Source organism: Bombina bombina, chromosome 6 (assembly GCF_027579735.1).
Source record: "Bombina bombina isolate aBomBom1 chromosome 6, aBomBom1.pri, whole genome shotgun sequence".
NCBI lineage: Eukaryota > Metazoa > Chordata > Amphibia > Anura > Bombinatoridae > Bombina > Bombina bombina.
Window position 1 is genome coordinate 1,051,600,797 of NC_069504.1, and position 12,489 is coordinate 1,051,613,285.

At 40.2% G+C, this 12,489-nt stretch overlaps 1 protein-coding gene across 4 annotated transcripts in view; it reads left to right on the forward strand.

Moving 5' to 3' along the window:
- ERC1 (ELKS/RAB6-interacting/CAST family member 1) overlaps positions 1 to 12,489 on the forward strand; it is an 871,748-nt gene that overhangs the window by 365,672 nt on the left and 493,587 nt on the right. For all 4 annotated transcript variants that reach the window (XM_053718843.1, XM_053718844.1, XM_053718845.1 and 1 more), the window contains one exon: positions 8,894 to 9,087. In XM_053718843.1, the coding sequence (XP_053574818.1) occupies positions 8,894 to 9,087 (194 nt within the window). The remainder of the gene's footprint in view (positions 1 to 8,893; positions 9,088 to 12,489) is intronic.

A 12,489-nucleotide genomic window follows, 5' to 3' on the forward strand; every position in this document is an offset into this window, starting at 1 on the left:
CATGGATCTGATGGCCTCTCGTCAGAACTTCAAGGTCCCTTGTTACGGGTCCAACTCCAGGGATCCCAAGGCGACTCTAGTGGATACAATAGTAGCACCTTGGATCTTCAACCTAGCTTATGTATTCCCACCGTTTCCTCTCATTCCCAGGCTGGTAGCCAGGATCAATCAGGAGAGAGCTTCGGTGATCTTGATAGTTCCTGCGTGGCCACGCAGGACTTGGTATGCAGACCTGGTGACTATGTCATCGGCTCCACCATGGAAGCTACCTTTGAGACAGGACCTTCTTGTTCAGGGTCCATTCGAACATCCGAATCTGGTTTCCCTCCAACTGACTGCTTGGAGATTGAACGCTTGATTCTATCAAAGCGTGGGTTTTCAGATTCTGTAATAGCTACTCTTATTCAGGCTAGAAAGCCTGTAACTAGAAAAATTTACCATAAAATATGGAAAAAATATATCTGTTGGTGTGAATCTAAAGGATTCCCATGGAACAAGATAAAAATTCCTAAGATTCTTTCCTTTCTACAAGAAGGTTTGGAGAAAGGATTATCTGCAAGTTCTCTGAAGGGACAGATCTCTGCTTTATCTGTTTTACTTCACAAAAGGCTGGCAGCTGTGCCAGACGTTTAAGCGTTTGTTCAGGCTCTGGTTAGAATCAAGCCTGTTTACAGACCTTTGACTCCTCCCTGGAGTCTTAATCTAGTTCTTTCAGTTCTTCAAGGGGTTCCGTTTGAACCCTTACATTCCGTAGATGTTAAGTTATTATCGTGGAAAGTTTTGTTTTTTGGTTGCAATTTCTTCTGCTAGAAGAGTTTCTGAGTTATCTGCTCTGCAGTGTTTTCCGCCCTATCTGGTCCATGCAGATAAGGTGGTTTTGCGTACTGAGCCTGGTTTTCTTCCGAAGGTTGTTTCCAACAAAAATATTAACCAGGAGATAGTTGTACCTTCTTTGTGTCCGAATCCAGTTTCAAAGAAGGAACGTTTGTTACACAATTTGGACGTAGTCCGTGCTCTAAAATTCTATTTAGAGGTTACTGAAGATTTCAGACAAACATCTTCTTCGTTTGTTGTTTATTCTGGTAAAAGGAGAGGTAAAAAAGCAACTTCTACCTCTCTTTCCTTTTGGCTTAAAAGCATTTTCAGATTGGCTTTTGAGACTGCCGGACGGCAGCCTCCTGAAAGTATCACAGCTCACTCCACTAGGGCTGTGGCTTCCACATGGGCCTTCAAGAACGAGGCTCCTGTTGACCAGATATGTAAGGCAGCGACTTGGTCTTCACTGCACTCTTTTGCCAAATTTTACAAATTTTATACTTTTGCTTCTTCGGAGGCTATTTTTGGGAGAAAGGTTTTGCAAGCCGTGGTGCCTTCCGTTTAGGTGACCTGATTTGCTCCCTCCCTTCATCCGTGTCCTAAAGCTTTGGTATTGGTTCCCACAAGTAAGGATGACGCCGTGGACCGGACACACCTATGTTGGAGAAAACAGAATTCATGCTTACCTGATAAATTACTTTCTGCAACGGTGTGTCCGGTCCACGGCCCGCCCTGGTTTTTTAATCAGGTCTGATGAATTATTTTCTCTAACTACAGTCACCACGTTACCATATGGTTTCTCCTATATATATTTCCTCCTGTCCGTCGGTCGAATGACTGGGGTAGGCGGAGCCTGGGAGGGACTATATGGCCAGCTTTGCTGGGCTCTTTGCCATTTCCTGTTGGGGAGGAGAATATCCCACAAGTAAGGATGACGCCGTGGACCGGACACACCGTTGGAGAAAGTAATTTATCAGGTAAGCATAAATTCTGTTTTTGTCAAGAAGGCAGCAAACTTCAGCTTCGGTTGGGCCCAAACTGAGAGATTGTCTACCGGAGTCATATTGAGACGTTTGTCAGATCCCTGAGGGCAGGTAGGCGCCACAGCAGAGCTGTGGCGAGGTGCAGGGGGTTGTCTACGTTTTTTTCATAACAGTTTTGTGTTACATTACTCATTTAGAGGATTAATTTGCTCCTTGCTTGTGGTACAATATCCGACTGCAATATAGAAAAGATATACGTTAAAATTGAACGTTTGTTATCATTTTTAAGCAGAATTGGAAAAATTGTGCGCTTTTTTAATTCTTAAAGGCGCAGTACTTGTTTTTTCAAAAATTTGTTTTCTTCAATAAATAAAGTGTTTCACGACTTTTGTGGTTATTACTAGCCTGTTCAACATGTCTGACATTGAGGAAAGTCAATGCTCTATGTGTTTAGAAGCCATTGTGGAACCCCCTCTTACATTGTGTCCTTCTTGTACTGAAAGGGCCTTACACTGCAAAGAACATATTTTAGGTGATAAAAGTATGTCTAAGGATGATTCTCAGTCTGAAGAGAATCAGGTTATGCCATCCAATTCTCCCCAAGTGTCACAACCTTTAACGCCCACTCAAGCGACGCCAAGTACTTCTAGTGCGTCTAATTCTTTTACTCTGCAAGATATGGCTGCAGTTATGTCTACTACCCTTACAGAGGTATTATCTAAACTGTCTGTTTTACAGGGTAAACGCAGTAGGTCAGTTATTAAGGAAGGTAAATACTGAACCCTCTGATGCTTTATTGGCCATTTCCTATGTACCCTCACAGTGCTCTGATTTGGGGGTCGGGGAATTGCTGTCTGAGGGAGAACTTTCAGACTTTGTTGCCTCAGACAGATTCGGACGTGATGTCCTTTAAATTTAGGCTTGAACACCTCCGCCTGTTACTCTGGGAGGTTTTAGCGACTCTTGATGATTTTGACCCTTTTGTGATACCACCAGAGAAATTGTGTAAGATGGACAAATATCTAGAGGTGCCTACTTACCTGATGTTTTTCCAGTCCCTAAAAGAATTTCGGACATTGTTACAAAGTAATGGGATAGACCAGGTATTCCGTTCTCTCCCCCTCCTAATTTTAAGAATATGTTTCCCATATCTGACACCATTCGGGATTCTTGGCAAACGGTCCCTAAGGTGGAGGGAGCTATTTCTACCCTGGCTAAGCGTACAACTATACCTATTGAGGACAGTTGTGCTTTCAAAGATCCTATGGATAAAAAGTTAGAGGGTCTTCTAAAGAAATTGTTTATTCCTCAGGGTTTTCTTTTACAACCTAAAGCTTTCATTGTTCCAGTTACTTCTGCAGCAGCTTTTTGGTTTGATGCTCTAGAAGAGTCTCTTAAGGTTGAGACCCCATTAGATGACATTTTGGATAGAATTATGTCTCTCAAGCTAGCTAATTCTTTTATTACCGATGCCGCTTTTCAAATGGCTAAATTAGCAGCGAAAAATGCAGGTTTTGCCATTTTAGCGCGTAGAGCGTTATGGCTCAAATCTTGGTCTGCTGATGTGTCATTAAAATCTAAGCTTTTAGCTATTCCTTTTAAAGGTAAGACCCTATTCAGGCCTGAATTGAAGGAAATAATTTCTGACATTACTGGAGGTAAAGGTCATTCCCTGCCTCGGGATAAGGCTGTGAAGATGAGGGGTAAATAAAATAATTTTCGTTCCTTTCTAAACTTTAAAGGAGGACCCTCTGCTTCCTCTTCCGCCACAAAGCAGGAAGGGAATTTTGCTCAATCCAAGTCAGTATGGAGACCTAACCAGGCCTGGAATAAAGGTAAACAAGCCAAGAAGCCTGCTGCTGCTACCAAGACAGCATAAAGGGGCAGCCCTCAATCCGGGACCGGATTTAGTAGGGGGCAGACTTTCTCTCTTTGCTCAGGCTTGGGCAAGGGATGTTCAGAATCCCTGGGCATTGGTAATTGTGACCCAGGGGTATCAGCTGGAATTCAAGGAATTTCTCCCAAGAGGAAAATTTCATCTTTCACGTTTGTCTGTAGACCAGACAAAAAGAGAGGCGTTTTTACGCTGTGTAAAAGACCTCTATACCATGGGAGTAATTTGCCCAGTTCCAAAACTAGAACAGGGACAGGGGTTTTACTCAAATCTGTTCGTGGTTCCCAAAAAAGAGGGAACTTTCAGACCAATTTTAGATCTCAAATGCCTAAACAAATTTCTCAGAGTCCCATAGTTCAAGATGGAGACTATACGAACAATTTTGCCACTGATCCAGGAGGGTCAATATATGACCACCATGGACCTAAAGGATGCGTATCTTCACATTCCTATCCACAAGGATCATCATCAGTTTCTAAGGTTTGCCTTTCTGGGCGAACATTATCAGTTTGTGGCCCTTCCTTTCGGGTTGGCCACAGCTCCCAGAATATTCACAAAGGTGCTAGTGTCCCTTCTGGCGGTTCTCAGGCCGCGGGGCATAGCAGTGGCACCCTATCTGAACGATATTTTGATCCAACCGTCAACTTATCATCTGACCAAATCTCACACGGACATCGTGATGGCATTTCTAAGAACTCACGGTTGGAAAGTGAATATAGAAAATAGTTCACTAGTTCCACTAACAAGAGTTCCATTCTTGGGAACTCTGATAGACTCGGTAGACATGAAGATATTTCTGACGGAGGTCAGAAAGTCAAAGATTCTAAATAGTTGCCGAGCACTTCAGTCCATTCCTCGGCCATCAGTGGCTCAGTGTATGGAGGTCATTGGATTAATGGTAGCGGCAATGGACATCGTTCCGTTTGCTCGCTTTCATCTCAGACCACTGCAGCTGTGCGTGCTCAGACAGTGGAATGGGGATTATGCGAATTTATCTCCTCAGATAAATCTGGATCAAGAGACCAGAGACTCTCTTCTTTGGTGGTTGTCACAGGATCATCTGTCCCAGGGAATGTGCTTCCACAGGCCAGCATGGGTAATAGTGATGACGGACGCCAGCCTCTTGGGCTGGGGTGCAGTCTGGAATTCCCTGAAGGCTCAGGGTGTTTGGAATCAGGAGGAGTCTCTACGACCAATCAATATTCTGGAAATGAGAGCAATATTCAACGCGCTTCAGGCGAGGCCTCAGTTGGCTTTGGCCAAATTCATAAGATTCCAGTCGGACAATATCACGACTGTAGCATATATCACTCATCAAGGGGGAACAAGGAGTTCTCTAGTGATGATAGAGGTTTCAAAGATAATCCGATGGGCGGAGGCTTACTCTTGCCATCTATCAGCAATCTATATCCCAGGAGTAGAGAACTGGGAAGCTGATTTTCTAAGTCGTCAGACTTTTTATCCAGGGGAGTGGGAACTCCATCCAGAGGTGTTCGCATCATTGATTCATCAATGGGGCACACCGGAATTGGATCTGATGGCATCTTGTCAGAATGCCAAACTTCCTTGTTACGGGTCCAGGTCAAGGGATCCCCAAGCTGTACTGATAGATGCTCTAGCAGTACCTTGGTCGTTCAACCTGGCTTATGTGTTTCCACCATTTCCTCTCCTGCCTCGTTTGATTGCAAGAATCAAACAGGAGAAAGCTTCGGTAATCCTAATAGCGCCTGCATGGCCATGCAGGACTTGGTATGTGGATCTAGTGGACATGTCCTCTCTGCCACCGTGGAAACTTCCGTTGACACAGGACCTTCTCATTCAAGGTCCGTTCCAACATCCAAATCTAAATTCTCTGCAGCTGACTGCCTGGAGATTGAACGCTTGATTTTATCTAAGTGGGGATTCTCTGAGTCGGTCATTGATACTTTGATTCTGTCTCACAAGCCTGTCACGAGAAAGATTTACCATAAGATATGGCGTAAATATCTTTATTGGTGCGAATCCAAGGGCTACATATGGAGTAGGGTTAGGATTCCTAGGATTTTGTCCTTTCTCAAAGAAGGATTGGAGAAGGGATTATCAGCTAATTCCTTAAATGGACAAATTTCTGCTTTGTCAATTTTACTACACAAGCGTTTGGCGGATGTCCCAGACAGTCAGTCTTTTTGTCAGGCTTTAATCAGAATCAAGCCTGTGTTTAAACCTATTGCTCTGCCATGGAGTTTGAATTTAGTTCTCAATGTTCTTCAAGGGGTTCCGTTTGAACCCATGCATTCCATAGATATTAAGCTTTTATCTTGGAAAGTTTTGTTTTTAGTTGCTATCTCTTCTGCTCGAAGAGTTTCTGAGCTTTCTGCGTTACAATGTGATTCGCCTTATCTTATATTCCATTCTGATAAGGTGGTTTTGCGTACTAAACCTGGATTCCTTCCTAAGCTTGTTTCAAATAAGAATATTAATCAGGAAATTGTTGTTCCTTCTTTGTGTCCTAATCCTCCTCCTAAGAAGGAACGTCTGTTACATAACTTGGACGTGGTTCGGGCTTTGAAGTTTTACTTGCAAGCGACCAAGGATTTCCTTCAAACATCTTCTCTATTCGTTGTTTATTCTGGAAGACGTAGGGGTCAAAAAGCTACGGCTACCTCTTTCTTTTTTGCTGAAAAGCATCATCCGCCTGGCATACGAGACTGCTGGACAGCAGCCCCCTAAAAAGGTTACGGCTCATTCTACTAGAGCTGTGGCTTCCACATGGGCTTTTAAAAACTATGCTTCTGTTGAACAGATTTGTAAGGCTGCGACTTGGTCCTCCCTTCATACTTTTTCCAAATTTTACAAATTTGATACTTTTGCTTCTTCTGAGGCTATTTTTGGGAGAAAAGTTCTTCAAGCAGTGGTGCCTTCTGTTTAGGTCTCTGTCTTGTCCCTCCCGTTCATCCGTGTCCTGTAGCTTTGGTATTGTATCCCACAAGTAAGGATGAATCCGTGGACTCGTCGTATCTTGTAGAAGAAAAGAAAATTTATGCTTACCTGATATATTAAATTCTTCTACGATACGACGAGTCCAAGGCCCTCCCTGTCATTTTAAGACAGATTATATTTTATTTCAAAACTTCAGTCACCTCTGCACCTTTTAGCTTTTCTTTTTCTCTTCCTAAACCTTCGGTCGAATGACTGGGGGTGGAGAGAAGGGAGGGGCTATATATACAGCTCTGCTGTGGTGCTCTTTGCCACTTCCTGTTAGCAGGAGGATAATATCCCACAAGTAAGGATGAATCCGTGGACTCGTCGTATCGTAGAAGAAATCAATTTATCAGGTAAGCATAAATTTCCTTTTTGTTTTTTTAAAGAGCTTGAATTAAAGGGATATGAAACCCAAGCATTTCCTTTTGTGATTCAGACAGAGCATAGCATTTAAAAAAATGTTTCCAATTGACTTCTGTTATCAAATTTGCTTTCTTCCCATGATATTCTGTGTTGAAGAGATACCTAGGTAGGCATCTGGAGCACTACAGAGCAGGGAAAAGTGCTTCCATCTATCTAGTGCTCTTGCAAATGGTCAACATTCTTGCAAAACTGCTGCCATATAGTGCTCCAGAAATGGGCAGGCTCCTAATCTTACATCCCTGCTTTTCAACAAAATATACCCAGAGAATGAAGAAAATAGAAGTAAATTGGAAAGTAGTTTAACCCCTTAAGGACCGGACATTTCAGACTAAAACTTCCCCAAAAGACCAGAGTATTTTTTAGCATTTTTGCCATCACTGCATTTAAACAGAAATAAAGCCTTTTTTTTATATTTACCTATCAAAACTATATATTTTTTAGTAGACAACTCAAAGTATTGATCTAGCTTTAGCGCTGCGGAATCTGTTGGCGCTCTACAAATAACCGATAATAATAATAAAATAGGCCCATTTTTGTATATTTCATGCCACCATTTTACCGCCAAACACGATCAAATAAAAAAAAAAAACGTTAACTTTTTCACAAACTTTAGGTTTCTCACTGAAATTATTTACTAACAGCGTGTGCAATCATGGCACAAATGGTTGTAAATGCTTCTCTGGTATCCCCTTTGTATAGCAGACATATAAGTCTTTGCTATTGCTTTTTGGTAATTGGAAGGCCAATAATTACAGCTACGCACCACACTTGTATTATGGCCAGCAGTGAAGGAGTTAATCAGGTAGCTTGTAAGGTTATTTTAGCTTTAGTGTAGAGATTACCCTCCCACCTGATACTTCCCACCACCTGATACCTACCTGACCCCTCTCAAACAGCTCTCTTCCCTCCCCCACCCCCCAATTGTCACCCCCAGTATGAAAATAAAAGGCTTTTATTTAAAAAAAAAAAAAAAAAATATTTTCTGCCATGTAGGGTCCCCCCTTAAAGGGCAGTCAACACCAGAATTTTTGTTGTTTTAAAAGATAGATAATCCCTTCATTACCAATTCCCCAGTTTTGCATAACCAACACAGTTATAATTATACACGTTTTACCTCTGTTATTACCCTGTATCTAAACCTCAGCAAATTGCCCCCTTATTTCAGTTCTTTTGACATACTTGCATTTTACCCAATCAGAACTATCTCCATGGTAAATTTACGTGCATGAGCTCAATGTTATCTATATGAAACATGTGAACTAATGCCCTCTAGTGGTGAAAAACTATCAAAATGCATTTAGATTAGAGGCGATCTTCAAGGTCTAAGAAATTAGCATATAAACCTCCAAGGTTTAGCTTTTAACTAAGAATACCAAGAGAACAAAGCAAAATTGGTGATAAAAGTAAATTAGAAAGTTATTTAAAATGACATGCCCTATTTGAAACATGAAAGGTTTTTTTGGACTTGACTGTCCCTTTAACCCAACCTCCCTGATCCCCTCCCCCCCCCCCCCCCCCCCCCAAACAGCTCTCAAAACCTCTCCCCTCTACAGATTAACCGCCATCTTAGGTACTGGCATCTGTCTGCCAGTACCCAGTTTGCTATAAATTGTATTTATGACACTACAGTCTGTTTTGATTTATTTGATTAGTTAGATAAGGTTCATTGGCCATTGACTCTAGAAGATTGATTCTAAACACCAACGCCTCTTACTAAGTTACAAACCTTATTTTTTATTACTATTATTTTTATTGCTTGTTTTTTGGTTTTAGTCATATTGGCCTGCTATTAACTGACTGTCATTTTGTATTCCAGGCCCATGAGTCTGTTCAGGAGGCCAAATCTAACTCCGACATAAATGAACGTGTACAGCAGCTGGAGAAGGAAGTTTCCAGGTTCCGGGAAGATGCAACTAAATCCCAAGCAGAGGTAGATCGTTTGCTGGAGATTCTGAAAGAGATGGAGAATGAGAAGAATGAAAAAGATAGCAAGATAGCAGAGCTGGAGAGGTGAGGCTGCACAAATAATCATATGTTGTATTAGTTTTGTCTTACCTGAAAGCTTATACAAGATAATCTGAAAATCTGACATCCTGTAATTCTTCTTTTTCTATCTACCATTCTTCTAGTGACATAGTATACACATAGTATACAGGTACTAGTAATGTATACTGCCTTGTGCCTGATAGAAGTAGCCAGTTAATACAGTACCCTATGAACAGTCCATTTGTGTTTTACTCTAGACTAATACATTTCAATATTGTCATAAAATCAATGTATTTATTACCGTAAAGGAACACTGTACTCAAAAAAGTTCTATTTGACACATGAGAGGGGAGCATTTAAACATGTTGACATTTTTATTGCCTAAATAAATATGATGTAAAAGTTGTTTCAATTTAACACAAAATACCAGTTGTGCACTTTCTACTAATGTTCAATGATGTGTTGTTACTTTGTACTAATTCTTAATAGCAAGAAGTACCTATCAACCAATGAGCATAAGCAGAAAGTGGCTATCAACCAACGAGCATAAGCAGGAAGTGGCTATCAACCAATGAACATAAGCAGAAAGTGGCTATAAACCAATGAGCATTGCAGGAAGTTGCTATCAGCTAATGAGCATTAGCAGGAAGTACCTATCAACTAATCAGCAATAGCAGTAAGTGGCTATAAACCAATGAGCATAAGCAGGAAGTGGCTATCAACCAATGAGCATTAGCAGGAAGTGGCTACAAACCAATATATTAGCAGGAAGTACCGATCAACCAATGAGCATTAACAGGAAGTGGCTATCAACCAATGAGCATTTAAGTAAGTGACTATCAACTAATGAGCATTAGCAGGAAGTACCTATCAACCAATCATCATTAGCAGTAAGTAGCTATCAACCAATGAGCATAAGCCGGAAGTGGCTATCAACCAATGAACATTAGCAGGAAGTGGCTATCAACTAATCAGCATAAGCAGGAAGTGGCTATCAACCAATGAACATTAGCAGGAAGTGGCTATCAACTAATCAGCATAAGCAGGAAGTGGCTATCAACCAATCAACAAAAGCAGGAAGTGGCTATCAACCAATGAGCAATTAGCAGGAAGTGGCTATCAACTAATGAGCATTAGCAGGTGGGGGCTATCAATTTAATGAGTATTAGCAGGAAGTAGCTATCAACCAATGAGCATAAGCAGATGGCAGCTAACAACTAATGAACATTAACAGGAAGTACCCATCAACTAATGAGCATAAGCAGGCAGTGGCTATCAACCAATGAGCATTGGCAGTAAGTGGCTATCAGCCAGTAAACATTAGCAGGAACTTATTATCAGCATAGTGGATAATATCAGCCAATGAGCGTTTAGCAGGAAGTGGCTATCAGCCAGTGAGGATTAGCAGAACTGACACAAACTGATATTACTATATTAGTTTGAATTAAACAACTTTTACTTCACATTTTTTATACAAAGCCAAAAAAAGAAATTCAACATGTTTCCATGCTAATTTTTCATATAAAAGGTGTATTTTTTTTTATTATTATTATTACACTGTCCCTTTAGTTAGTGATTATAATTGAGACAGTTTTTTTTCAATATTTCAAGAATATTCCTCCAATCACAAGGCACTCGCAAGGGTCTATAAAGGAGGGAGGCATCCGTGAGATTTCCATTCACTACAAAACAGTTAGTTAATAGTGTCCGAATATTTTATTTCTACTAAAATGTCAAAGAATTCTGTCTTTTTTTTTTTTTTTTTTATGAAAAATTTACCTTACAGAGAAACGTGTACACCTGAAGTTCGCTATAGTTTCAATTGATTAATAACTAGAATTCTGTAAGTTTTGGGTCTCCTGTGAAACAAGTACCGTAGTCACCTGATCAAGAGACACCAACATTTATCTGTATTCTCTAACAATAGGCGATAAACGTGTGGTTCTTATTTTCAGGCAGTATAAATACCGCCACTCAAAATAATGACACTTCGCTGCAGGGTGTCTTAGTAGAAATTGTGCACTGTTTAGGTGCCTTACAGGTTCATGGTTTTGTTTTTTTACATTTCTCTATTCACAATGTGCGGTTGTATTAGTAACGCTTGTTTGCCTCCCAGGTTCCCCTACATGTGAATTTCCAATTGCTCATATCTCATGGCTAAAGCAGAGTTTTGTATACTACCTGTATAACCAAGATGAATTAAATCTAGGTAGAAATGCTTGACAGAGGGACTAAAATAGTCTCATTGACTTTTGCTCTTACAGCCTTAGTGTCATCTTTCAGATTTTAGTTACGTTATTATATTATTTACTAAACATTGATTGAAAGTTCAGGATGCGTGTGTCCTCATTTATACATTAAATCATTCTGTCCTCCTGCCAGTAAGATTACAGTCCTGCAGAAACTAATATATCACTGTATGGAAGTGTCTTATTAAAAAAGGAAGATGCCTGCATGAGGAGGGACAAATGAATGGATGGTAGGCACAAAACCACAATGGCTTATCATGCAGTATGAACTTTAGTTGTTGCAGAAGAACAAGATAAGTAAATTTGCATTAAAAACAAAAAATTAATGTGATTCACATGCATTTTGTACTAAATATGTTTTCCATTAGAGGGCGCTGTTTTGCCATTATTTAGCTTTGTAATGTTGAATCAATTGTATTTCCTCTAGCAATGCTTTTAATAAATGATAGTAAAAAAGAAGTTTACTTTATATATTACAAGGAGATATTTAGTGACGCTGTTAGAATACTGGTATCACCTCATATATATGCTTTGTATGTTGGTGGAGCTGTTTGTTAAGTAGTAACTAGGGGGCAGATTATGTAAAGGTCTCTGGGCTGGCAAGAATACTCGCCAGTGCTTCCATTTCTCTGGTGGAATCTTTGTCCCGCTAAGTGGTGTTTACTGCATTTACAAATGGGAAGGAGATGCAGACATTACAAAAGTGCACAATGAAAATCATAATTTAAAAATCATACAAAACCAATAACTGAGCCATTCAAACAGAAATACACAGGGAAAATTGTATTGTTAAAGGGACAGTATACTATAAAATAGTTTTTACCTTAATGTGTTTCCAATTACGTTTTTTTTTTTACCAGCTAAAGAGTATAAAATGTATGAGATATGATTATTTAAGGCTTATTTGTGTATATGAATTAGCTGATTTTGTGTTTTGAAGCCACAACCTAATAAAATAGGTTGAGCTTGTAGGTGTAATCAGGTCCCATTACTTTATCACATTGTGTACATATACTTGCTTCTTTATCTTATATCTGTCCATAAACCAATCACCAATACTTGGAGAGAACAATGGAAAATTAACATTTTATTACCTTATCTCTTCTATAACCCACTGGGAGTGTCATTTCTTCTACTGGCTGTGTTAACACAGCTTGGCTTTAAAGCCAAAAACTTT